We start from the raw sequence: 27,785 nt of genomic DNA on the forward strand, positions 1-27,785 counted from the left end.
TCCCAGTAGGAGCCTGGGGAGTTTGCCCTGGTGGGCCACGGAGGAGGATGTGTATAGCTCAAGACAGGCCCACCACAGCTCCCTTCCACAGTGGGATACTTCACCCTGGCTTCATACCACATGCCTGCGTGGGTTTGTAAATGAAGCAGCCCACCTTTGGTCCACAGGGCAGGCGTGGACACGGGGACCGGGACCAGGCTCAGCTTTGTCATAAGCAGGGCAGCCCTGGGGCCGTGGCCTTTGGTCGGGTTACCCGCTCCTGGCCTTAAATTATGGCCAAACTAAGAGGTCCCTCCGAGGGCACAATGTGGCAAGTGAAGGGGGTCTGGCACTTCAGCCCGTGCACGTCCCCGCCACAACCCGGCCGCAGTGCCACCGAGTGTCACCACGGCGTGCGGCGATCTGTGGCCGTGCGTGCCGGGGGCGGGGTGGGCGGCCTCCCTCGGAGGACCGGAGGTGGCTGCGGGAGCCGCTCTATTCCCCTCTCTCCCGGCGCTCTGTGGTTTAAGATGGCGGCGGGGGCTGAGGGGGCGAGTCCGTGAGTCCCAGGCCGGAGCGCCGCGGGGGCCGGCGAGGCGGGCGGGAGCCGCCGGGCTGGGCCGCTCTGGGGGGGAGGAGCGGGAGCCCGCCTGCCGGGCCGGGGAGCGGAGGCAGCGGCGGCATGTGAGCTGCGGGCCGCGGCCGGGAGCGCGGCGATGGGGCAGCAGGTGGGCCGCGTCGGGGAGCCGGGCGTCGGGCTCCAGCACCAGCCGCCGCCGCCTCAGCAGCAACAGCAGCAGCCGCGGGGACTACGGGGGAGCAACGCGGCCAGGCCGGCGGGTCGCCGGCGGGAGGCGGCCGGGCGCACCGCCGAGGGAGGCTTCAATATCTTCACTCAGCACGGTGAGGGGCCGGGCCGGGGGCCGTGCTGCCGGGCGGGAGGGGCTGGGGCGACGAGGGGGGTGACCCCGGTAGAGGGTCGGGTGTAGGGCTCGGGAAGAAGGGCACGATCACCCTTCCTCCCCTCCCGCCCGCTTTTGTTGTTGTTGGCTTAACTGGGGGAGGGGAGAGCTGCGGGAGTCGATGGAGAGCGGGGCAGTCCCCGCCGCTGCTGCCACGTCCCCGGGGATGGTGGCCTCGGCCCAGCCTGGAGCCTGGCAGCGAGGTCGGGGCCGGAGAAACTTCCCCCGGAGCTGGGGACCGGGAATCCCTGCCATCCACAGCGGGAGGGAGGTGGCACCGCCGAGAGTCAAAACTTACAGCGCTTGGTAGCTGTCACTGCAGCGGTTCCTAGCCCTGGTTTTGTTTACAAAGGTAAACCTTACATGTGCTTTGTCTTTCTGTTTACTGAGGCGCTTATAACTTGCCCTTCTAGATCTAGAAATCTCTGTTGGCTGTATAGCTCCTGGCAGAGTAAATGATTTTGACTGGACTGTTACAGCTGCCATCTGATTCTTGGTTAAGTTTTTCCTTGTCCACTCCTATTCTTTCTGCACAGTGATTCCGGAACTGCTTAATGCAACACGGTTAGTTTCTGAAATCACTCATAGGGGGACCCCCACAACTCCGCCCCGCCCCACCCCCCATCGTTCAACTCCCCCCTAATAACTATGGTGGGGGTTTTTTGTTTATTTTTAAAAATTGTATCTTATTTGGCAACATCTTAACATAATGCACAAGTTTTGGAAGGTACGATCAACAGAAACCTGTCTTGCCTTAACAAGCACATTGAGAATAGATGCATCATTGATCCTCCAGTACTGAGTATGCTTGTGTAGTTTGGCTCTAGGTGAAGAGAGATGTTGGTGTTTGCATAGCAAGGCTGCCTCTGCCTATATGTATTTTTTCTGTGCTCAACAGAATGAGCATAGGCAAAAAAGATTAAGAAACATGCAAACAGCAGTCTAAATGTAAATATCATCTGCTGTAACTGCTGACACATAAGTATCTATCAAAACAAGAGCGCAGGACTAAATCTGGTTCTTAAAAAATCTCAGTGTTATCACAGCTTTTAAGTTCAGGGAGCAGTATCAACTTTAAAGCCAAAACAGAACTCCGTGCTTGCTGAAATGCCTGAGCTGCTATTACTAGAATTAAACCTAAGGGTTACTATCCTAATGCATCTTTCAACCAAACTATCATCAACTTCATGTTATGCTCTTGTACTTTAAATGGCACATTGGCAGAAAAATTAGTACAAAATAGACCTAATAGACTCTAAGTTCACAGTGTTAGGATCAGGTCTCTGAAGTTATGCTCCCTGCCTCCTTCTGGCATGCTGAAGTCTTAAGTCTTTAGCAGTAGAGCAAAACTGCTGTGTAGACTGATCAGCGTGACTTAGCAGGCAAGAGCACTCCTGCTGATGACAAACTTGTCAGTCTTTGCATGTTTTGGTACCAAGATGACTATTTAGTTCTTGTTCTCACAAGGCAAGGACAGAAAGGACATTTGTGGGAAGTACAGTATAGTGTACAAGGACGTGTAATAGCTTCAGAATAACACAGCTGAGAATGACTCAAGTGTATCTTTTCATATATTACTGCATATTTTAGTAGTAATTTAGTACAACATCCTGAAGAAATCCTTTTGGCTCCTCCTTACTAAACTGTAGCAGGGAAGTGGAGAGAAAAGGCTTTCTTAAGCATGTGTGCACAGCAAATAGACAAATTATGTGCTCAGCCAGACCTTCTGCTCTGTCTTCCCTAGACCTGGAAACAAGAATGAGCCTGAAAAGTCAACACACTCTAAATTAAACTGTTCAGTGACATATCAGAAGGACATTTCTCTGTGATATTAATAATTGTATCTTTTAGAATAATGGCTATTTGTATTGCTTAGGTTATCTGCTTCAGTGGTAAAGCATTAGCTATTGTTTTGCTATTGTTTTGCTAAGGTTTTTGTTGCCTTTGTTACTTTCTTTGCAGACTGCAAAGAAGTCTATTGAAAATAAGATATGGCTTTTTATTCCTTTTGCCAAATAACCCCACTCCTTTTACATAAGCTATCTAGTTTTTGAGAGTTTCAGGGTAGGTTTCAGACTCCTATCCCATCTTGGTGAATACCTCCAGGTGTGTTAAACTGTTCCCCAGAACATTGTACTAGAACTTGGTGAACAACTCACTCTTAATAATTTGTACCAAATGCCAAAGTTTGGTACGTATTTAATGCTTGGCTTGGTCAGTAACAAAGAGTTCCCTTCTCAGAGAAGGGAAGGGTTATCCTGACTCCCCTTGTCCAAGAGACTTTTTTGTCTCAGCTCCTACTGTTGTTTTTCGTTTACTAATCTTCTTACCCTGTTTTACTTTACCTGGCATTCTGCTAGCTTTTGCTGAGACATTTTGGTTGCTGCTGATATTACTTGATCCAGATTTCTCTTTCTTAGGCCTTTCTGAACCTGAACCTTCCATCCTGTCTCTAGGACATGTATTCACAGTGTGTGAAAACTGATGGGGAGAGCACTCCTGGACCACTGACTAAACCAAGCCAGTCTAAGCATGAGTGACTTTATCTCCCTTCCTTGTGTCTCCAATGATATATTCATTGATGTGAGGAATACAACCTATTGTATGTACTAGATCTTAGCAGGTATGAGTCCCCGCCTCAGCTCACATTGTCAGATTTCATACTACACTGTGCCGGGGGATCAACATCTACTAACTCCTGACAAGTTAATTTTGAGGGATTCTTCATGGAAAGGATAAAAGTAACCAAGGTTTTCACCCTCAGACACACTTTGCTACAGGATTTTGAAGAACAGCTTGTGTCAAATTGATAAAATGTAAAATCTCTTGTGCTGGGCTACCAAAATTCAGTCAAGCACTTTCACACAACAAACTTGAAGTGAAATTACCCTTAAAAATTTGAGAGATTTAGTTGCACCAGTTTGTCGCAAGTGTGTTTGCTGTGTTACAGTGGTGTAGGAGAAACACTATATCACAGTATAACTAAGGTTGGAAGAGACCCCAAGGATCATCGAGTCCAACCTGTCTCCACAGACCTCATGAGTAGACCATGGCACCAAGTGCCACGTCCAATCTCCTCTTGAACACCTCCAGGGACGGTGACTCCACCACCTCCCTGGGCAGCACATTCCAATGATGAACGACTTGCTCAGTGAAGAACTTTCTCCTCACTTCGAGTCTAAACCTCCCCTGGTGCAGCTTGAGACTGTGTCCCCCTTGTTCTGGTGCTGGTTGCCTGGGAGAAGAGACCAAGCCTTTCCCGGCCACAACCACCTTTCAGGTAGCTGTAGAGGGCAATGAGGTCACCCCTGAGCCTCCTCTTCTCCAGGCTAAACAATCCCAGCTCCCTCAGCCTTTCCTCATAGGGCTTGTGCTCAAGGCCTCTCCCCAGCCTTGTTGCCCTTCTCTGGACACGTTCAAGTGTCTCAATGTCCTTCTTAAACTGAGGGGCCCAGAACTGGACACAGGACTCAAGGTGCGGCCTAACCAATGCAGAGTACAAGGGCACAATGACCTCCCTGCTCCTGCTGGCCACACTATTCCTAATGCAGGCCAGTATGCCATTGGCCCTCTTGGCCACCTGGGCACACTGCTGGCTCATGTTTAGGTGGCTGTCAATTAGTACCCCCAGGTCCTTCCCTATATAGACACACAGGCACTACCTACCTACCTTAGGATCAGCTTTTGAAAGAGGCAAGGAGTTTGGAGATGTTTTCTGGTTTATGCAAAGAACAAGGAAATCTGTAATGTGGCACCTCACTATTCCATCACGAGGACACCTAGACTCCTCAGGGATTCAGCTCACTGTAGTATTGAATTTTGTGAGCACTGCTGTGAAGGTGGGCAGAGAAGTTCTAAGCAAGTTGGTATACTGGTGTGATGTGGAGCAGAGCGCTGTAAGGTGCAAGAGATTCGTGTATTGTGCAGCCTTTTGAAATCAGCCCTTCAAATGACCATGTTGCAAGGGTTCCTAGCACATAATCTGTGATGTATAAAATCAAGCAATGGATCGTGAAGCATGTTGGTTGCTAGCAGCGTGCTAGAAAGGAAGAATGTAAATAGAAGGCTCTTTTGGACACTAGTGTTCCCATGTACACAGTGTCAGAATTGACTGGTACTGCAGGGACAACAGCTCAAGAGGGAGAAGCTGTAGCAAACACTGGTTAGGATCAAAGTCTTACAGTTCAGTGTGATCAGAAATGAGAAGAAATACTTGGTGCCTTTTCAGGATGAGCATGCTTTCCCTTTCAGAGAAGGGACACAGAAGTAAGATACCTTCTTAGTCTGAGGGATGGGGTACAACTGATGACAACCAACAATTTACATACAAGTTGCACAGGCTCTGCTCGGCTCCTCATACGACCTCTTGGCAGTGACGTGCGCTAATTTCTTTCTGAAGAGCAGCGATAACTGCCTCCCGTACCAAGATACTCTTTGGAATGGCGTGAGCGTGCCTTTCATCTTCAGAAAGACTTGCTGAGTGTTGTAGAAAGCATACTGCAGGGAAGTCAGATTATTTAAATCCTGGCTGGGAAGCCTCTGAGATACCTGTTTGCAGTACTGCTGCAGTTGCCTTGGTGATATATTTCGGGGTATTGGAAGGCTCTGCCACTCTTGAGCTTTTGATCCAACAGGCACAGGACATTTGTTCTCTGTTTTGTTTTCTAGAGGAGGGGTTTAGCAACCTTTTACTATGTGCATCAAGGTCAAGCAAGATAAGCCTATACTTTTAAAAATAAAATTATCATTAAAGCTCCCCTAAGGCAGCTGGAGTGCTATGCCACATGATAAAAACATTCTAAAATAGGAAGAAGCGTAAATAACACTATCCCTTTGAAATTCAGGGAAACTGGAGGGCTGGAGCAGGAAAATGGAAAGAAGGAGAGAATATAGGGTCAGTTTAACAACTGCACTTTGTGGGCTGCCTAAAATGCTCTTTATTTTTCATCCCAGTGAAATGCAGTGAGCTCGGGCCAGAGCTACTTGCCTGCAGACTTTCCTGTCAGTAAATGCCCTATGCAGATGGAATATAATCACTGTATTCAGTGCCTGGCTCTTTGTACTGTAAATCAGAAATCTTGTGGGACCACAATGTATAAATAACTTTAACTAATTATTTGGGGAATAAAGGATAGTTCAGCTAAGTGTCTAGAGGAACATCTGCAGAATATGAAATTATAGGTGTGTTCCATATGACATCATTCTTCATGATATCTAAATTATTCCTGCAGATCCAGTTACATTCAATATTTGTTTTTATACCTTGTTTTAAGTTGGGATTTTTGCATACTGGATTTCACAGATGAGAGGGCTCTAGCAGCTCAATGGAAGGCACAATATAATACAGACTGTCTGTATTCATCTGTTTGAATTCCTGGTGTATCATTTCCTATGCACTTTTAGAATAGAATAGAATAAACCAGGTTGGAAGAGACCTTGAAGATCATCATGTCCAACCCATCATCCAAGACCACCTAATCAACTAAACCATGCAACCAAGCAACCTATCAAGTCTCCTCCTAAACACCTCCAATGGTGGTGACTCCACCGCCTCCCCAGGCAGCCCATTCCCATGGGCACTCTCTCTCTGTGAAGAATTTCTTCCTAGCATCCAGTCTGAACCTCCCCTGGCACAGCTTGAGGCTGTGTCCTCTTGTTCTGGTGCTGGTTGCCTGTGAGAAGAGACCAACCTTTGCCTGCCTATAGCCTCCCTTCAGGTAGTTGTAGAGAGCAATGAGGTCTCCCCTAAGCCTCCTCTTCTCCAGGCTAAGCAACCCCAGCTTCCTTAGTGTCTCCTCATAGGGCTTGTGTTCCAAGCCCCTCACCAACTTTGTTGCCCTTCTCTGGACACGTTCCAGCAAGTCAACATCTTTCCTAAACTGAGGGGCCCAGAACTGGACACAGTACTCAAGGTGTGGCCTAACCAGTGCAGTGTACAGGGGCAGAATGACCTCCCTGCTCCTGCTGGCCACACTGTTCCTGATCCAGGCCAGAATGTCTGGGCACGCTACAGGCTCATGTTTAGCCTACCATCGACCAGTACCCCCAGGTCCCTCTGCCTGGCCGCTCTCCAGCCACTCTGACCCCAGCCTGTAGCTCTGCAGGGGGTTGCTGTGGCCAATGTGCAGAACCCGGCACTTGGATGTCTTAAATCTCATACTGTTTGATTCTGCCCATCTGTCCAGCCTGTCGAGGTCCCTCTGCAAAGCCTCTCTACCCCCTAGCAGATCAACTCCTGCCCCCAGCTTGGTGTCCTCCGCATATTTACTGATGATAGACTCAATGCCCTCATCCAGATCGTCAATAAAGATATTAAAGACCATGGGGCCCAGCACTGATCCCCGGGGCACACCACTAGTGCCTGGCTGCCAGCTGGATGTGGCACCATTCACCACCACTCTCTGGGCTCGGCCCTCCAGCCAGTTCCTAACCCATCACCGCGTGCAGTTCACATAGACTGCGAATGCAGCATGAGGAAGAGAAGACTGGAATGAAGTTACTTCAAAAGATATTAGTCAGAACTAACTTAAATTTCAGAGCCCAGCCAGATCCTTGGTTTCTCAGTCTCCCCATGTAGCAGATGGTGTAGTACAAGTTGTTCTAGCAATATTTCACAAACTTGCTATTGCTTGCAAGTGCAATGTTTTGAAAAAAAAAAAAAGGAAAAAGAAAAAAGAAGTGGGATTTTTAGTTTGTTTTTTTTTTTTTAAACAGGGACATAGCCAAGTGAACAAATTGGTGGAAAGTGAACGTGCAAGTTGTTGGACACAAAAGCGAATTCTCACAAGTGGCTTAAATCTAGCTTTTTAGTAGCTTTTAATCTGGCAAGACTGACAGCTCGCATAATTGGAGCTGGAAGATAGTTGGATTGTCTCCTAAAGATGCTGTAGCAGAGTTGGCTTCAGGAATATTTTATGGCTGGTACTGATTACAGATTCTGGGACAGTAGGCTTGAGAGCGTGTTTTCACTGGTGTTCCCGAGAAGTGACCTGTTCTGTGACCCACTTACTTCAGCATATGTTACATTTGTTTGTTCTTAAAGCAGGCCAGTCTAGCGAAGTCAAATGATACTTTTTAGATCTTTGTTTCATGGATAAAGCTAGACCAGCCATAGAGTGATATATTCTGGCCCATATCTCCTAGTTGTCACAACTTAAATGTTTCCATATACTTATTATGTGTAAACTGTCTTGTCAATACTGCTGACAGCTGACTCGTTCGGGCTTGTAGGAAACTATGCTCAAGTCCGACTAACATAAAACAAGAAACAGCAGTTTGTACTTGTTCCAGCAGGGATGCAGGTCAGAATTATTAGAAGTAATACATTTAGGTTTTGCTTAGTGACTTGGTGAGTTTGTTTTCACCCAAGGATGGATGACCACAGACTAAAGCTTCCGAGTTTGATATCCTAAATCACTGCCTGCCAAACTGTTAGTAGTTGTTTCTACAGTGTGTAGTCAGGGATGACACAAAGCTGAGGAGGTGTAGTGTGACTGGCTTTGCAGGTGGCTCTGCAAAGTAGCCATCTTGCCAGCATTCCAAAAAGTAGTTACTGGTAAAGAAATACTTCTGGTTGTTCAGACCACCAGCAATCTCTCTGCCCCTCAACAGAGCAGGAAAGAAACAAAAGCTTGGGCTGAGTGGGGTAACACAGTTGACCTACTGGGTTGAAGTAATGGTTCTCTCACCATTACTGCATCATCATCCCTGACATTCCTCTGGTGGTGTGGTTATGAAATACTTTATTTTAAAGGTCAATCTTGGTGTTATCCATAGAGATTTCTCTCTCTAGAATAAGTGATTTACAAAACCATTGAGGCTTCCTGTTGGTAACACTATAAACCACAACAACAAAGCTTAGTTGTGTTACCCATATCTGCTCAGGAAGTTTCATGTGCTTTGTGGGCTTTCTAGGAAGACGTGTGTATCTCCCTGTATGATTGTTGGTCTGCAGCTGTGTATAAATTAACTTGCTAATAGGTGGCTTCCAGTATCAGCACAGGAATTGCAAAAAACAGTTCAAAAATAATTTAGGTGGTGGTTTTTGAGGGGAAGACCAGGATATCAGGTAGTGATAGCACTAGGGGGAATGGAATGAAGCTGGAGGTGGGGAGATTCAGGCTGGACGTGAGGAGGAAGTTCTTCACCATGAGAGTGGTGAAACCCTGGAATGGGTTGTCCAAGGAGGTGGTTGAGGCCCCATCCCTGGAGGTGTTTAAGACCAGGCTGGATGAGGCTCTGGGCAGCCTGATCTAATGTGGGGTGTCCCTGCCCATGGCAAGGTGTTAGAACCAGATGATCCTTGTGGTCCCTTCCAACCCTGACTGATACTATGGTACTATGCTACTATGCTCAGAAATATTTCACCAGGAATTGTTTTCATTTCAATCTTCTAGTGCTCTTTTAAGGCTATTTAAACACATGTATTTTAAGACTGAACTTCCTTCCCCCTTGTCCTTCCTTCCAAAATGTTGTGCTTTGGATCTTAATCTTACTATGATACTTCCATTAAAAAGAATTGTGTGTGTGTGTTAAAAAACTTGGAGTTTCATTTATGTTGATTTGAAAGTATTCTTCGGCAGAGAGGTTAGACCTGATGAACTTCAAAGGTCCTTTCCTACCCCTAACATTCTGTGACAACAGTGATGTGAGAATTTGGACTACAGTTACGTAGGAAAAGTAGCTCTTCAATGAGGAAACCCCCATTTTCAATGGGACAGTTCTGCATCCCCTCCTCCTTTAACTTAATAATGTTACTGGTTAGGATTTAGGGTGCTTCCCTGGTTTGTCTAGTGTTTGTTATTTAAAGTGAAACATCATAAATCAGTGAAATGGAAGTAAAATTATGGTGTGAAGCAGGGTCTTGGACATGACTCCTGGGGACATGGTTGAATAGCAATGGTGGTGTTAGGTTAATGTTCAGACTCAATGATCTTACAGGTCTTTTCCAAATGAAATGATTCTATCTCATTCTTGTCATAAGCTGCATATGGCATGGTAAAGAAATCTTCTGCTCTTGTTGGGATGAAATTAGAGGATAGGAGGATGAGACCAGTCTGGATTTGTGACCCTATGCTCCTCTCAGTCTTCTTCCTTTTTCTTATGAGAATCCCAATTTCAAAGTGTCAGATTTGTCTCTGCTCTTCCTATTTGTTGTCATCTCAACTAGTATATGTAGGATGAACAACTATGGAGACAGTAGCTCCAGAAAGGCAGATAATGCTGGAGAGAAGACAACAGGAATAAGGAAAGACTGGAAGAAGAGAAAAGAATAAAACATTATCTTGTATCTTCTCTCTAGTAGTGCATTTTTGTACACTGGAAATTGTATTTTGACTGGTCAGCTTTGGAGATGATGTTTTAGAAATGCAGTCTTGGGTATATTTAATGATTGTTGAATGAGACAGGTGGACCTTCCAAACTGATTTATGATATGTTAGAAGCAACTTATTGACCAGTGTCCCTATAATGGGCAGCATACTGGTTGGGGGGCTTCTCCACATAGAATAGATTGCTTCAGTTGGAAGGAGCTTATAATAATCACCTAGTCCACCTGCCTGACTGCTTCAGAGCTGATGCAGCAAATGACTGATATTAGACACAAAAAGATGAGTCCCAAGCTCCTGGAGCACAAACAAGTGGAAGGAAAAACCCAGCACCAAGATTTCCTTCTCTTGCTCTATTCTTACCAGAGGTAGAATCGAGTACAATTGAATAGTGAATACACATATGTACTCTTTAGAGTTCACATGGGGGATTTACTGTGGGTTGACTTAAGACACCATTAATTACTTTTGTTGTGGATTAAATGTGCTCAGCACCATGGCTAATTTTTAAACAGGTGTCAGGCTTGCTTCTCATTCTAAGGAATGATACTAATGTCTAGAATTGTGGTGGTGTGTAGCATGAAATGTCCCTGTTTTTCACACTCCAAGGTGACAGAATACAGAATTAACCAGGTTGGAAAAGACCTTCAAGATCGTAGAGTCCAACCTGTCATCCAACACCACCTAATCAACTAAACCATGGCACTAAGTGCCTTATCCAGTCATCACCTCCAGTGATGAAGAGACCATACAGTTGGCATACCAAAACATAAAGGAATTATATGGAGAAACACTTCCTTGTGACAAATCTGTATACACTCCAAAAGGCCAAGCCTAGAACCTTGCTTACATATTGTTATATCCAAGAAGATTAGTGTTACCTCCCACCTTTACCCTAAACATCAGGGCTTTCAAAGGTGTTTACAGAGCATAGATCCATTTTCTAGACAAAACCCAAAAGCATTTGTACATTCCAGTTTCAACCCCAAGCTGGAGTGTCACTTAATACAATGAGCCCTTCCTTAGCTTAGAGAGTCAGCTCAGATTGTCAAGATGATTTCAAAGCCCTTGCTGCTCAGGGTTCATTTTGCTAACCAGCACTGCCAGGGAGCTGATGAGACTGTTCAGTTTTACTGCTGCTATTCAGAAGCCTGTGGGAGGCTGCGCAACTGATGAGAATATCAATTTTGTGTTGCTGCCTAAAAAAGCCAAGAGCAGAAGTGGAGACAAGATAGAGCTATACTAATACTTCTGAAATTTACTTTACTTAATAATTATTTAGATTAGCCTTGAAGGCATCTGAAAATAAATATTTTTTAAGGGTTACAACCAGTGCAGCAATCTAACGTGTCAGAACTTGCCAATTAATGGAACTATGGTGACTGTTTAGCAATAAGAAAAAAAGTCTGTGCACAATTTTTCAAAAGGGATACAAGTTACCTCTCTAGGAAGAGTGGAATGGGCTCCTCTTAGAGATCTGAATAGCCTTGAAGAGCTTTTGAAATACTGGCATAGTTTCCTTCCTCCATGAAGCATAACTCAAGCTTTCACTAGCCTGAGCTGGACTGCGTGAGCATGGATTTTCTCACTGCTTGTGTTCAGTGCAGTTTTTAATTAGAATATAGGTTTGGATTGTAAAGCTCTCTTTATGCCCACCATCCACTTCAGTACAAGTGAAAGAGAAGCAGCATCCTTTGTCTGGGAGCTGATTTGTGGTTACTCTTTTCCTATAAATTGATTTTTTTATTTGTTTATTTATTTTTCATCTACAGACCAGTAAATTAAATTCAGTCTAAAAGTTGGCAGCTTTTGGGGCTCACATTTAAGATACCAAAGTTAAAATAACAGGTTCTTTAAACCTGAACTTTAAGTGGCTGTATGTGCTATATATGCTGTTTAGAATACTATTGATATTAATAGAGCCAAGCCTTGGTAGTTACTCTTAGAATCACACCTTGATGAAAGCATAATTCTGTGGCACAGGCAAGCCCTTGAACAAATGCTCTGAAAGTAGTTTCTTTGATCACTTTATGGTGATGTCACTCAGTTCTGCTTTGTTTTCAAGCCTGCCTTCTTTTTGTGTGTGTTACTGACTGAATTGTTACTGTCAAGTAAGCCATGATGAGCATTATCATTTGTGGCAGTAGCATATGTAACAGCGAGAGCCAGCTCTCTGCAGATCCTTTTAGTGCTTTCTCCTGACTAGGAAGGTGAGTGGGGTTTGTCTTTTTGTTGGTTTTTTTAAGGCAGGGAGCTATGTACAACTTGGTGAGGGATGAGCAGCACTTTTATAATTGATAGCAGTGTGAAACCTGTGCTCTGGCCCAGTTACCCAGTGAAGCACAGCAGAATACTTCTCCACTAATCGTAAGTGCTTGTTATTCAGGATGGCATTTGTTTGGTTTACTTAATTTTGATTTATGGCTTCTTTCTGAAGATCCAAGGGTAAACAGAGAAAGCAGAGGTGCTTTATCAAATAAAAAAGGCTTTGTCTAGAAAAAAATGCTTAGAATAAATAGGCAAGTGGTATATAGTGTCTTGCAGTGCAATATTTCAAGTTATAGTTATTCAGTATCTCAAAAAACCCCCAAATGGTGTATAGTAAGGTTTGCAAAATAGCTGTAAGGAAGGAGATGATTTTTCATATTAGAAGAAACTGAGATTTAGTTTTTCTGAGCTAATCTAATACATTTGAGTCTGATATGAAGTATGAAAGAAAAACTGGCCCACTTTTAATATATTTCCCCCCAAAATTAAATGGCTTAGGATGATGTGCAAAAAAAATCAGTAGATGCTCAAATGAAGACTTGAGTAGCCTGCTGTAGGTATCCTGTGAAAGAGAAACCTAGCAGCTTTCATTCTTGCTTTTGACATAGCAGTATTAAATCTGTTTGGTCAGAAAGTTTTTTGTTGTTTTTGTTTTGTTGGTGGTTGTTTTTTTTGGGGGGGTTGTCATGATTAAATACATTCAACTTCTTAGAGGCAAAAAAATGTTTAAATAGGGGCACTGCCTTCTAAATCAGTCATTTAATTGCTTTGTAATTCCTGCACTTTGGCACCTAGTTTGAAGCATAGATATGCTTTGAGAAGCTGAAATAGGTAACATGCTTAAGCCTGTCAGAGCTAAGCTTGTCTGTGGCCTTGTACAGAAGTTCTAATTCTTTTTTATTTTGATGTGACTAAGCCTCTGTGGCTTCCATCTATTTTCTCTGTCAAGTGGTTAAGCTAAATTTGAATAAGATGCACAGTGTGTGTCTTTCCATTAGCACACAAGCTTGTACCATGATGGTGCAGGTGCAGCAACTTTTTCTGTGTGCCTTGATAGTGTTTCTGCTATATAAAAAGTTTTCCTCATTTTAGGGGTTGGAAGAAAAGAAGGTCACTGCTTTAGGTGCTGCCTAGCTCTAGGATAATGCTCAGCTGGCCTCTCACACCAGCCTCACCACAGGTGGATGGCCTATTACACTCACTTGTGCTGTGGACTGTGGAGACTGGCATGCCTGAAGGTGACAGAATTAGAGGCTAGTTAGACTCGGGTGAGCTGAGCTAGTTTTCTTACTTTACACATGGAGGAAGGGCTTCCCCAGGTGCTGATTATGAGCACATTTCTGCTGTGCATCAGCTCTTCCAGAGCTACCCTGCAGCTGGTATGCATGTGGCATTGCCAGTGAGTATTGCATTCTCCAACAAGAACAGCACTTGACTAGGAGAAACCTCTCAGCAAGCCTTTCTGCTTTCTTCTGCCTTCCCCTCTCCACACGAAGCTCACCATGTGATGCTGGAACAGGGAAGCAAGGCTTTGAAACATGCACCATGTTGTCGGCGGGGAGTAGGCGAGTATGAAAGAGCACAGCCTCATGCTGGGCTGAACACCTGCTGTGAGCTGAGGAGCCTGGGAGCACACAGGAAACTGAGTTTTAAAGTAAGAAGGGAAAAGGATCAATTGGAATTGCACATAGAGAACATTATTTGTAGGCTACCACGAGAGGGTGCTACAGTGCTTTGACTTCATCCATTGCTAATAAAAGGTCGTTCTGTTGGGGAAAGTAGACGGGTTTTGGTGGTTGTTTTTCCAGCATTACTGCTACAGGGAGGAGTGTTTTAAGTAACTTTTGGAGTACGAAGGCAGGCAAGATCTGCATATCAAAAGACATATCTAGCAGTCTTAAAGGGAATACACATTTATGCTGCTTTTGCCTTTAAGAGCTGAACTGCTTCCTATTTTGTAGTTTTGTTTCTGTTGGGATTTATCCTAGATAACCTTATCTGCCAGTAAGAGGTTTTGCAGCTTGTTGGTGCGTGAGTGTGCATGAAAAGACATTAAATCTGATACATCTGTGAGGTAATCTGAGCCCTCAAAGTAGGAGTCACTTCTCATGGCTTCTGGACACTTCTCATCTGTAAAATGACAATAATGCTTGCTTGTTTTATGGAGATGTTTAGACTTAACTTTTGCATAAACACACAGCAAAGCTATCTGCAGGCTAAATGTTCAGTCATGCACTCTTGTCTCATCCTGCAGGCTGTTGGAGAAACGTGTTTGTTGTGGTTCTAGCCTGTGTTTCAAAACACTTGTGGCATGGTAATAGGTCTGAAAGAAGGTTAGCTTTTAGGTGTTAACTTGCCTTGAAATGGAAGCTCCAAGCACTGTGATTTGCTGAATGTTATCTATCAAGCATCCATAAAGAGGTTGAAGCTACAGCAAACTTTTGTATACTGTCTTTGGTTGTTCACAGTAGAGGAGCAATACAAAGTGAATTACAGTAAGTATTCGTGCAGTAGGGTTGTTGGCTGAGAGATAGGATCTGTGCAGAGATCCCAAACCTGGGGTTTAGGCATGCAATTACAAAAAATTAAGATCACCTGACACTCCTGTGGTGTTCCTCACTGACTGCTCAGCTGTGGGCTTGTTGCACTAAATTGGGATGCATTCGTGTCGTTCTCAATGTCACTTCTCGTTCCCATTAATACTAGGGAATGGCCACATTGAAAGAAACAAGTGAATCAGTCCTAAAACAGAGTTCTAGAAGGAGATAGGAAAATCTGTTCAAAAGCAAAGGCATGACTTCTGGTATGCTGTAGCTGTCCTTTTTCTCCCCTGCAAGATTGAGATCTTACGTCCATTTCAGGGCTTGGCACCTGGCTTTGTTACATCCATCCATGCACCATCCATTATTTCCTCCTACAGATTGATTAAAACACTCCATCACACGGTTACCTCCTGAGCTCCACCCCCTGAGCCTATGGGGAGGTGGGCTTGCAATTTTTGAACCATAAAAGCTATTATAGAAGCAGCCTTTAGTATATAGGGTGAACTGGTGTGGTACAGTGGTTTATAATCAAACTGAAAGTTACCCTTCTGGGGATTGATCAATGTGCTCTTAGAAATCAGATAGTGATCCTGAGTGTTGTCATTCCATGGTGGATACTGTGTGAGATGAGGTTGAGTGAGGCTATAAGGGAAGCAGAATTGGATGTCCAGGAATTGATGGTGGTGATGAATAAGAACTATTTCCTTTCCTGTGAGCATTTAGCATGCTTACTCAGCTGCCTGTATTTTTATTTGGAGCCATATCTGTTCTGACTATGAGATAGAAAGCCATTGTGCATCACCTATCTGACTTGGCTATCAGGGAAGCATTTTATTCCTAAATTCTTTGCCTTTGATAGGCAAAGTAAGTCAGCTCTAAAACCAGAAATACAGACATGCAGGAGTTGTGAAAGGTGGTTTCTCCCCATGAAGGTACCATCTTTAAAATATTACAAAGATGAGGTGTTGGCATGAGTAAAAAATCCCTGCAGTTAAAAAAACTAAACAACATATTTTCTGTAGTAGTTAGCTATTTAGTCAATTTTTCCCCACTGGGGGAGCAGTAAGTTTAGAAAAGGAAGACAGTGTTTTATCAGACAGATAAGCAAGAGACATGAGTACACAGGGTGGTTTATGCAACAGGTCTCTAGCAGAGCTACCATCACAGGTCCCCTTCCACAGGGACATGCCTCTTCCCTGAGTTTGACTGTAAAGGCTCTCTATTATGCTGTGCACTATGACAGATTTCCTTCCTTTTTTCGATGGATGAACTTAAACCTACTTGTTTTGATCCTACTTCATTAGTGTGAGGAAGCTAGTTGTTTGCTTAGAGAACATCAGTAGTTGAGACAGCAGCTGTTTTCAGAGTGTTATAGAACATAGAATCAGTAAGGTTGAAAAAGACCTCAAAGATCATCAAGTCCAACCTGTCACCCAGGACCTCATGAATACTAAACCATGGCTTCAGGTGCCACGTCCAATCCCTTTTTGAACAGCTCCAGGGACAGTGACTCTACCACCTCCCTGGGCAGCACATTCCAATAGCTAACAGCTCTCTCTGTGAAGAACTTTCTGCTCACCTTGAGCCTAAACTTCCCCTGGCACAGCTTGAGACTGTGTTATAGGTCTTTATATTGGAAGTTTAGCCATTAGTTAGATACTTTAAGCATTTTGTGAGGGGAGCTGCAAGTATTACACTTTAGGAAGGAAGGATCATCATCAACACAAGCTCTGCCATAGCTTCCAGTCTAATACTAAGCAAATGACATTGTTTCTTTGCTTTAGACCTTCTCCTGCATAGTACAAATTTTACCCAACTCTGGGGGACTGTGAAGAGAATAAAATATCAAAACAGTGGAGGCACTTGATATATCAAGTGCTACAAAAATAGCCCCTGTAGTATCAACTCATACCATTAGTATGCTCTGACTGTGAATGTTCTGTAGGCTGTGAATTTAATACATGCAAGAATAAGCATTTGCTGCTGGGGAAGAGTACAGCATGGTTAGCACTTGTGAGGGCAGGTCTGCCCTCAGCAGAAACACGGGATCCAATGCATTGTTAGTAATTTAAGTAGAAGAGAGAAGAACAAAGTGTTTCAGCAAAAATTGTGGATTTTGTTTAGTTATGTGTGTCTGAGCAGGCTGGAAGGTTACCTGTTAGAGGGCTTGGAAATACATCTTACTAGAATTTGTATCCTTATTGGAAAAAAACCCCACCAACTTTGCATCTTGTCAGAAGTCTGGAGAGCAGTTATCTAGATTTGGAAAAAACACTACTGTTGGGGATGAAATATTCACCCTGGTGTCAGGCACACCACTGAATGTCATGTGTTCACTCTCAACTTTGTAGGTTAGCACTCATGCAGTTTTAAAGGTGAAAAAAATATGCCTGCACATCTCAGGCCTTGCCTCTGAGAAGGAATTCTGAGTCCTTTCAGCAGCATGCCTCCAAAGACAGCTGCTCAGTTAGCATTCGTGTCTGCCAGGGTCTGTGTTCTCAACAGTGATCCCCACCCCAAATCTCCAGACAAAACCCAGGAGACGAATCTCAACAGCTGCAGAGTGCTCAGTTTGTGAGTCTCATTTAGGGCAAAGAGCTGTTTGAAGTGTTTCTTTCCCTAAGTCTGTAATGATGATTGTAAGGGCTTCTTATCCCCATTCAAACTGTCAAGATAATGCTAACCTCTTTTTTATTAGAGGTGGAGTTCTGGTGTTCTGAAACTCTGTGGATGCCATGTCCCTCTAAATGTAATAATGCTCATATAGACCATAGTGTTTTTCTGTGCACTGCCAGCATGCTCTCAGTTCTCCTTCCTCTTTCTCCTGCCCAGGTTGCAGTTTTTTTTCTGGACTTGCTGGTTTTCCAGTTGTATTATTGCCTTGAGAAGAGGCTCAGTGGTACCCTGAGCTACCACCCTTATATGATATACTACTTCCATAGCACTAAGCTACCACCCTCACATGATATACTGCTTCCATAACATTGGCAAAGTGCCCAATAAAATGGGTTTGAGACCTCCACTCCCAGATCTGAGTATTTTTCCTCCCCAGTTTAAAGGAATGACCTGCATTTTATGTATTTGTCTTAGATTACAGCAGCTGCTGTCATGTGTTGAGAACAAAGCCAAGACTGTCAGTTTCTCCATAATGCCCTTGTACCTGTTATTACCTAAGAAGCCCTGCCCTTTCTTTAGATGTAAAATCATTGCATTCCATGTATTTTGACTGGGTGAGTCATGTAGTTTCAGTCCTGCTGCTGGAGCATGTGCCTGTTGGGTCAGTTGCAATTTCCCCTTAATGGGCCAGCAGAAGCAGTGCCAGGAGCCTGAAATCCGTTACAAATAATTACAAAACAACTCCCAAAGGATTCATCCGGGATTTTCAAAGTAACAGTATTTGCATTAGTGTTTTTTCCCAGAAGGAGAGGGTTATAAGTTGATCTAGAAAATACCTAATCTTGAAAGAAACCCTTACAGGGTAACAGCTGCAAGAGAATGATGAATCCTGGTCATCCGAGTTACAGTATGATTACACCTGAATTGATGAAAACTTGTCAAGAGGGAAGCTTGTCCCTACCACCACAGTCCTTTACCAGTAGTGGTTCTCTTCTAGCCCTGTGGTGAGCCAGCCCAGGGAGATAACCCAGCTGAAGACTTTGAAGTGCTTGTTTGGTTTCCTGACATGAGATGAATGTGGGTGTGATAATACAAGAAGCAAAGGAGGCAGCTGCAAGTGGGGGAAAACAACCTCCCATCTGGCAGCAGCTGCCTGCTGGGTTCACTTAGCCACATGCTTGGTCTGCACCTTCAAAACCTTAGTAAAATAGTTCAGTGGTTTTGCCTCTTGTGCCAGGGACAGAACTTTGATTAGCCTGGTTTAAGACTACTGAAAAAACCCAAACAAACAAGAAACCCACCCCAACTGAAATAGGCTATACAGACACTCAGTGTTGTATCTCTTTAGCAAGACTGCTGTCTGAAATGAGCCCCTGAAATCTGTCCTTTTAGAATCTCTGACATTAAGAAGTGGGTTAACTCAGATGCTCAAAGGCACTCTCTCTTCAGAAGATGTTACTTCCCCAAGTTTCTAAGAATAGAATCACCTCTTACCTAGTTTGAGGGTAGTGTTGTTTTAACATACAGCTTACGTAAGTGCTTGTTGAGTTCTTGGCCTTACTTACTGTCTTCCTACCACGCTACACATGTATGCCTTGAATTAAAAGCTGGTTATAAACAGTGCCTGTGAATAGCAGCTCTTTGTCATTGAGTTGGTGAGACCAACAGCTAAAGGAAAAGGCTGGCTGTCCTTCAAGCTGGACAAGGTGTGAACTTAAAAGTTGGATTAACAAATGGATTATTTGACCAGTATTTTGCCAAAGGAGTCTGTTCCGTGAATAAAACTGCTAGCCAATTTCTCTAGCAATTAGCCAGTAAGTTTTTACACTGGAAATCTCCTGCTGCATTTTAATTAGACATGATGCTCCATATACAAGTTTTACTAAACAGTCACTTTTGCTGTTACTAATAAGAGAACATGCCAACCTGTATTAGTCAGTCCTTTGACGGAATGATCTCTGTGTGGTGTATTTCACTGTGACAATGTGGTGTTTGCCATTACTCAGCTTCTCTGGCTCCAGAACCTGAGGTGTGACTGTGTTTAATTTACTGATTTTTCTACTCAGTGCATATCTCCACTAGGTATTCACTAGCCTTTCACCTTTATATTCCACTCATGGATTTGTGTGCTGTTCATCCTCACCAGTACTTGGCCTTTGTGGGTGCTTCAGGGGTTTTCTTTTTTGGCTGCACAGGCAATCTACCATTATTAATGAAAGATAACCTTAAGGGATGGTTTGCCCCAGAATCTCTGCTGAACCTTCCTGATCCTTGCTGGACAAATTTATATGTGCTGAATGCTTACAGGTTTCTAATGTTCAGTTCTTGGTTCAGTTTTTCCAGGGACTGACATTAACATTGTGTTTTACAAAGAAATTAACGTAGTGTTTGCATGGTTCATCTGAGACGGCAAGAGCCTTAGATCTCAAAGCAGTGTTTGCATCGTTCATCTGAGACTGCACGAGCTTTAGATCTCAAAGCAGTAGTGCATCCATATAAACATCTTTCCTTGCCTCACTTTTTGATAGTTTTGGCATCTACTGAGTTGTGTAAGCTATCCAGGAAGTTGTTACTTCTGAGCAGTCCATGTAGCACACAGTGATACAGGCTTTAAGTGCTTAAAGTAGCTTGAAAGGAGTGGGAAGACTTTCTGGCAGTGATGTAGATGAGCAGGAAACATGTCATTAACTCTAAAGACCCTTCAAATAAACTTTCAAATATTAATTACCTTCTGATTCCATGAAGTCCTTCTGAGCTGAAAGACCCATTTTAAATCGACATCTGAAGCTAACTGTATCCACTTGCGGATACTCTGCTGCTAGCCAAGTAACAGCTCTTGAGCTAGGGCATGTCTTGAAAGGGTACTTTCTCAGAGAAATTTGAGGGTTAAGTAACATGTCACAACAGCATGGAATTTCAATAGAGAAATTCCCTTAAAGGCAGGGTTTTAGTGGCATCTCAAGAAGCTAGCAGCAACTGTCTTAGAACTACTGTAAGTAAAGGGTCTCCCTAAGGATGAGACAGAGAAGCACTTGGCTAAAAACAGTAGCTGCATGGCATGGTAAATGTTTTACTTCCTAACTACTGCTTTGAGGAGAGTTAGTTATTTTTGAAACATTTAAATACAGGACTGCCACAGGTAACTCCTGTAAATAGTAGAGATTAAAGCAGCTCTGGCTTAGGAGAGGATTTTTCAGTTAAGTTTCCAGTACCTGGACAAAAAGCACAAGACAGCATTCTGTCCCTTTGCTTAAGGGTCAGAGTCTGAACTGAATGCAAGTTCACCATACTTTTAGTTACTCAGATATCTGATTTGAAGTACGTTGATACCTTAAGGGCTCAAGAGAATGATTTTGAGAGGAGCATTTGCAGGACTGCCTGTTGGTTTGGAATTCCCAGCTTCAAGAGGGCACCTGGTGTGCTGGTAAAGCCCAGTAGTGAGCCCTGGTCCCAAAGGAAGCACTTAGTTGGGTGGTTCTTAAGGAGATACAATATAGCCTTGTGTAATCCAAGCAGTCAGCTGTCCTGACAGCCTATACAGGCCAGCAACAACTGGGAATGTTGTTCTGTGGAGTGGGAGGAAAGAGGAATGAAGTGGAACTCTGGCAAATTACAAAAAAAACCCCTAATTTCATAAGACTTTTGAACCAGAAGATGTGGGAATGCTCCAAGAATGAGATTGGATGGAACAGTTAGACTTCAGTCTCCAGTTCAAAATTACATTCCATAAACCAGCACTCCTAAATTAAGCAGCAGTTTTATGCACCTTCCTCAAAGCAAGTACTATGGCACAGCTGACAGAAATCTTGCCATGAAACTGGATGCAGCTGATGTCTTTTGTTAGCTTAATTTCTAGTTTAGGTTAAGTCATTTTGTACTTCATTGATTTCCCCATTCTTTTTGCTCTCTACAAGTCCCTGAGAGGAGGTTGCAGTGAGGTGCAAGCTGCTCTCTTCTCCCTAGTATCAGGTGATAGAATGAGAGGAAATGGCCTAAAATTTCACCAGAGGAGGCTTAGGCTGGATATTAGGAAAAACTTCTTTCCTGAAAGAGTGGTCAGGCATTGGAATAGGCTGCCCAGGGAGGTGGTGGAATCACTGTCCCTGTACACATTCAAGAGATGGCACTTTGGGACATGGTTTAATGGCCATGGTGGTGTTAGGTTGATGGCCAGACTCTATCTTAGAGGTCTTTTCCAGCCCCTACAATTCTGTAAGAGGAATACCTCCTGTGGGCTGCAAGTTCTGTGACTTACATGAATGGCTTGATTTCTCTGACTTGAATGTTTTAAAGACATTTTTGTCTTGTTCATAGATGTATCAGTGATAACTCTTATCACCTTGAATGGCACTTTCTGTGCATTTCTACATCCACAGAAACTGATGCTGAAGATAGTTGCAATTTAGGAGCTAACCAGTACTTCACAGAAAGAGAGGAAACACACTGCTGAGTGAGCTGCAATGTTAGACCTCCCACTGGGAATTTCCACCACTTTCCCTCTTCCTTCCTCCCTCAGAATATATATAGTATACAGAGTAAATTAAGCACTGGGGGTGGTGGCACCCAAAGGCAGAAACAGTAATAGAGGCTCAAGTAGCCTTCAGTTTGAAACAGCTGACAATATACTGACCAATCCTCTGAGCATCCCAGTTGTACCACCACAAATACTGGCAGCAGGAGAGATGTCTCAGACAGCTATGTCAGAATTAAGTGGGAGGAAGGCTCTTTAAATAACCAGCAGTGGGTCTTACTCCCTGACTGCGTCAACATTGAGTTATTGCCTCACCCTCTGAAGAGGAAAAATTAGTCAAGTAATTGTGTGGTGAGCAATTGACAAGAAAGAATTAATTTTTTTTTGCCTTTTCCAGTTGCTGGATCTGTTTTAGAAGGGAATGCATACTTTCCTTGTCATTTTCTGTTCAAAAACTTCTAAGCACGTGATGAAAATCAGAACACAAGAGGACTACATTTGGTTAAAATGGAAGGAGTAGCACTCAAATGAACTTAATTGAAGCAGACCAAAAGAACACTTGTCTATATTTTGTTTTTACAGCTTCTGCACTTAAAGGTTGTGGAGGCAGCATTTGTTTCTTCTCCTTTCACTGCTGATCCTAGCATGCTTTTAAGTTGCTGGGCATCATCCAGTCTTGGAAAGCCTGCCTTACTCTTACAGTATAGCTTATGTCTCTGTCTCCTTATTCCAGAATAGGTTTTGTGGTACCAGTTCAGTAAAACAGGATTTGATTTAGTCAGGATTGCCTCACAACCCGTTCTGGTCCGACATAAATCCACACAACTCCGTGATCTTAAAGGTCTTTTCCAACCAAAACAATTGTGTAAGTCTATGAAATTATTAGATAAATCTGGAATTGCAGTTACCTCCTTTATGGTGTTTATTTGTCTATGGATTAGATTCTGTCATCGCTACCCTATGGCAAATCTAAGCCTTTTCTTTCAATTTGAAATACCAAAAAATTCTGACTTGATATTTCTGGGGAATGAAGTCACTAAATTCCACACCTTTGTACTTTGTTTGCTTTTCTTTACTGCTCTGAAAACAAATGAGTAGAAAAAAAATTCCATCATCTACAGGATGTTTCTGCTCTGTTTGCATCCAGGCATATTCAGGTTTTCCATCTCCTGCAGTGTTTCTCCCTGGAGGCAATTATACCTTCTTTAACTAGTCTTATAGTTAAACAGTTTCCTTTGCAAAGTCATTTTGGTCTTTTTTCCCCCTAAATGCTCCTCACCATGGCATAGCAATATCTGATCATACACTTCACTAAGCACTCATAGTACATGACTTCATGGAACTCATTATCAAAAAGGTGCTAACTCTTTACCAAAAAGGTGCTAAAAAATGAAGCAGCTCAAATAGGAGTAAAGGAAATGTCTTTTACTCTCTAACCTTCAGTTCACCTGTTTAGTGAAAAGCTGCTCTCAGGCTGTGCCAAATGATGTGAAGAAGGAATGTGTCCAGAGGAGGACAACAAAGCTGGGGAGACGTTTGGAGCACAAGCCCTGTGAGGAGAGACTGAGGGAGCTGGGTTTGCTTAGCCTGGAGAAGAGGAGGCTCAGGGGAGACCTTATTGCTGTCTACAACACCCTGAAGGGAGGTTGTAGCCAGGAAGGGGTTGGTCTCTTCCCAGGCAACCAGCACCAGAACAAGAGGACACAGTCTCAAGCTGTGCCAGGGGAGGTTTAGGCTGGATGTTAGGAAGAAGTTCTTCACAGAAAGAGTGATTTGCCATTGGAATGGGCTGCCCAGGGAGGTGGTGGAGTCACCATCATTGGAGGTGTTTAGGAAGAGACTGGATGGGGTGCTTGGTGCCATGGTTTAGTTGATTAGATAGTGTTGGATGATAGGTTTGATTCAAGGGTCTTTTCCAACCTGGTTAATTCTATTCTATTCTACAAACAGCAAGATGGTAATGTTTCTAACTGAGTTAAAGGTGGCAGAGACAAAAGCTGACTCAAGAATTGCAGGAGGTTGCTCATTGGAGTGGTACCACACTTAGTGTAAACACATGGAAGGTGGCACTCAGATGAAAATGGTTTGTTTTCCCATGAGGTATTTAGCTCTGAGCTGACTGCTGTGACTATAGAAATAAATCTTTGTCCTGTAATAAGAGAGCATTGTGAGAGCACTTAGAATTATAGTCCAAGAAGCAGAGTATTAAGAAAAATAGATAGTTCTGCCACTATGAAAAGCTATGGTTTGAATACTGCATGTGATCCTGATCTGTTATCTGGAGACATGCATGGGAGAGCTAGAAAAAGCTCAGAGGAAGACTATTTAAGGACATCATCAGACTGCCCAAGTGAAAATTCAGCCTGGAAGAGTGGTGACTGAGATAGAACAAGATGAAGTCACAAGCAGCAGGGAAAGCACCAACAGGTAGTGGCCATTCAGGTTTTGCCACTGTAAAGACTGAGAAGCATCCAATAAACTAGCAGATACCATGTTCTAAACAAGCACAAGCCTATTCTTTGTTCTACGAGGCACAGTTGAGCTGTTGATCACATTGCAGCAGGATGTTGTTTGTGTGGGGAGTTCAGTTTGTGTTCTCTCAAGACAGCAGCTACACAAAGTCAGGGAAGAAGCCACCGGCTCTATCTCAGAAAAATCTTGAGCTTTAACATGTTGGAACTTTGGGAAGGATTCTGGAATAATATGATTACCCTTTCCCCAGACAGCCTCTGCTGGCACTGGTGACAACAGGATGCCAGACTGCGAGTGACCTAGTCTGGTTGTTGTTACAGGCCAGAGGAATGCCAGTTGTCAACTAGTTGCTGACTTGCTTTTGACATTCTTAAGTGTTTCGCTAAATCGGAGAGGCAGGAGTTGGTTTTCCTATCACACTTCCTTTAAATGTTCTGTAGTTTTGATGTTAACTATCAAGAAGTACTTCTTAAGACAAAATAATCTCAGTGCCTAATTTGAACCTAGGTGCCACCACTGCTGTTGTGGATGTACATAAAAGGCATGTTTGTATCTTATCTGCATACACTTCCTTCACACTGAACATATTGGCTACTCTTACCTCTCTTCAGTTATTTTTAAACCACTTTTTCTTCAGTCCAAAACCATCAGATCTGCTAAACAATACCCATCACAAACCTAAGTTTTATAAGCATTTTCAATCCGGATCAGCATAATTTACTCAACATCTTAATCCGTTCATTTACAGTTTTCCTCCTTTGTAAGAAAGCTGATTTTATATGACACCAACATGTCAGTGACTTTTTTTTGTAGCTTTAATTACTTCTGGAACAGCAATATTGAACTTGCCCAGTCTTGGTGTAATATCTTTTCCTTCAAAGCTGGATTAATCCTGTCATAACCCAGAAAGGATTTTCCTAAAGTGTTGTTTCAGTGAGTCCATTCTCGTCTTAATACTGGAGTTAGGCACACAAGGGCTGAACAGATAGGAAAAAGCAAATGCAGTAACACAGGCTGAAACTGCAGAGCAGTGGGTGCTGAGCTAGGAATTCTCCTGCTGCTGAGGCTGGGGTTCAGGTTACCCTGGTTGTTCAGCAGCTGTTGGAAGTGGCGCTGGTGAATGGAGCCCCTTGTCTGGGCAGCAGAGCCAATTACAAGCGTCTGGGTTTCGCCAACGGGAAGTGGCGCAGCAGCCAGCAGCTAAGTTTAGTGCCATGGATTTGCTTCTCTGACTTCATACGTGTGTGCTCACACTGCCCCCCACAAAAAAACACCAGCCCATAGGACTGGGAGGGAGCAAGACAACTAAAGCTCCTTCAGCCAGGGCTAGCTGGGGATCTCCTGACAAGCATCCACAGTAAGAGTTTTCCCTGGTTCTGAAGTTAACAAGCCAGCATGCAATTTTTGGGCAAGCGTTCATGCTAAGGTTTGGCTTTTCTTGGAGGAAAGGAAATGCTGGTTTATTTTCTAAGACAAATATATTTCAAAGGAGGCAAGATCACACGAGTGTTTTAGTCAAATGAAGTAAATATTTTTAAAAGGAAACCCCTTCTTTGTTCAAGAGAAGAAAATGGCTGTGAACAGTGGCGTGAACAGCATATTGGTTGCTGACAAGTGAGGTTGACAGTTTTGTGATCTATTTTTAGCTACAGAATCATTTATTTTTAATCTTTTTTTTAAACCAGAAGTACAGTGTAGCTTTGGCAGTTGCTACATGTTCAGTGTAGGTGGATGGAACTGAGAAGCCACATCTGCACTAACAAGCATTTTGGGATTCTGTTAAAAAATTAAACTCATGTACTGGAAAGTGAAGCTGTACCAGCTCACCTGGGGAGCTCTGCCCTCTGAATATCCTCCAAAAGGTAAGTAGGGCTGCCTGGCCAAGGCACATGCAAAAATAATTACTTGAGCCTCAAGATGTGGCATCAGCTCATACTTGGGCTGTCAGATTGACATTTTCTTTCACCTCTGAGATTACAAATCAGTGAGTTAGTCTCTAACCTCTTTCCATGTTTTCCCTCTTAACTAGACAGGCTAAAAATAAATCTCAGAAAGCCAGCTGAGAAACAGTTTAATGTGGTCATTGTTCCAGGTGCTGAGTCTAAGAAGAGTGCCTAATACTGTAAGTCTTCTAATAAGATGTGATTATGTCACCTGAAAGGCAGCTTGGACATTTATGTCAACATCAGCTCAAAGGTCTGATCAGTTAGTGCTTTATGCCTGCAAAGCAAACCTCTCATCAGCTCAACTGCGTTATTGTAGATGTTTCTGGCTTGCTTAGGACTTGGTTGAGCCACTATTTTTCAAGTAGTCTTTTTGCAGAAGAGCTCTTACTTCAAATATTTGTCTTAACCCTGTGAGTAAACAGCTTTTCATTTGATTTGCTCAGGAGTAGATAATATCTTGACTTTGATCCGGCCAGCATTAATGACTCCTCAGGAATTTGGTTGGAGTGAAGTGTAATCCACATCAAGCAACTTCTTTCCCAAAGTACTGATTAAAAAAAGTGTTTAATGACTTGCTGTAAGCTGTCACAATGTTTGGCCATCCCTCCTTTCCTGGAGGAGGACTGGGTGACCTAATCCTCCCTACTCTTCATACTGGAGAGGCTTACTGGAACTTACCTCAACATAGGAAGAATGTCAAACAGACTTTTGATCTAAATGTATGCAGTTTCCTAATTACCTAAAATCCAAGTGACCATTCCTTTCCCTAAAACTCATTGTGGGAGTAGTTACTGTCCACTATAGGCAGAATTCAGAGGAACAAAGACTGGAACTTCATCACCTCAGTACTCAATGGAAAGAGGTAGGTAATAGCATCTAGAGCTGATGGTCTCTCTGTTTGTTTCTAGGTAACAGCAATTGCCTTGCAAAGCTGACTGGCTCGATAGGGGCTGAACAAATCCTTAGTAATTAAGATAGCAAACACTTTGATACTCAGGAATTTTCAGAGGTTATAGTTATACCTGTTTGTTTTTAAATTGCATTAAAATCTCATTCACTCTAGGAATTAACTGTTGTGCTGTTGGGTTTTGGTTCTTCACAATTAAAGCACAATTTAAAAAAGAAATCAAATTGGTAGTTGGATTCTGATGCTTCTGACCATTTGCAGTACCTGTGACAGGAAACATCCTGTCGTGCCTTTT

General features: G+C 43.3%; 1 protein-coding gene across 2 annotated transcripts in view; it reads left to right on the forward strand.

The window, feature by feature from the left end:
• Positions 1 to 533: 533 nt before the first annotated feature.
• ABL2 (ABL proto-oncogene 2, non-receptor tyrosine kinase) overlaps positions 534 to 27,785 on the forward strand; it is a 48,276-nt gene continuing 21,024 nt past the window's right edge. Inside the window, exon 1 of one of the 2 annotated variants that reach the window (XM_054165136.1) lies at positions 534 to 882. In XM_054165136.1, the coding sequence (XP_054021111.1) occupies positions 696 to 882 (187 nt within the window). In that variant the 5' untranslated portion in view covers positions 534 to 695. Of the gene's footprint in view, positions 883 to 26,361; positions 26,500 to 27,785 lie in introns of those variants that run through there. The other variant, XM_054165137.1, reaches the window with a different exon arrangement.

Source organism: Dryobates pubescens, chromosome 11 (assembly GCF_014839835.1).
Source record: "Dryobates pubescens isolate bDryPub1 chromosome 11, bDryPub1.pri, whole genome shotgun sequence".
NCBI lineage: Eukaryota > Metazoa > Chordata > Aves > Piciformes > Picidae > Dryobates > Dryobates pubescens.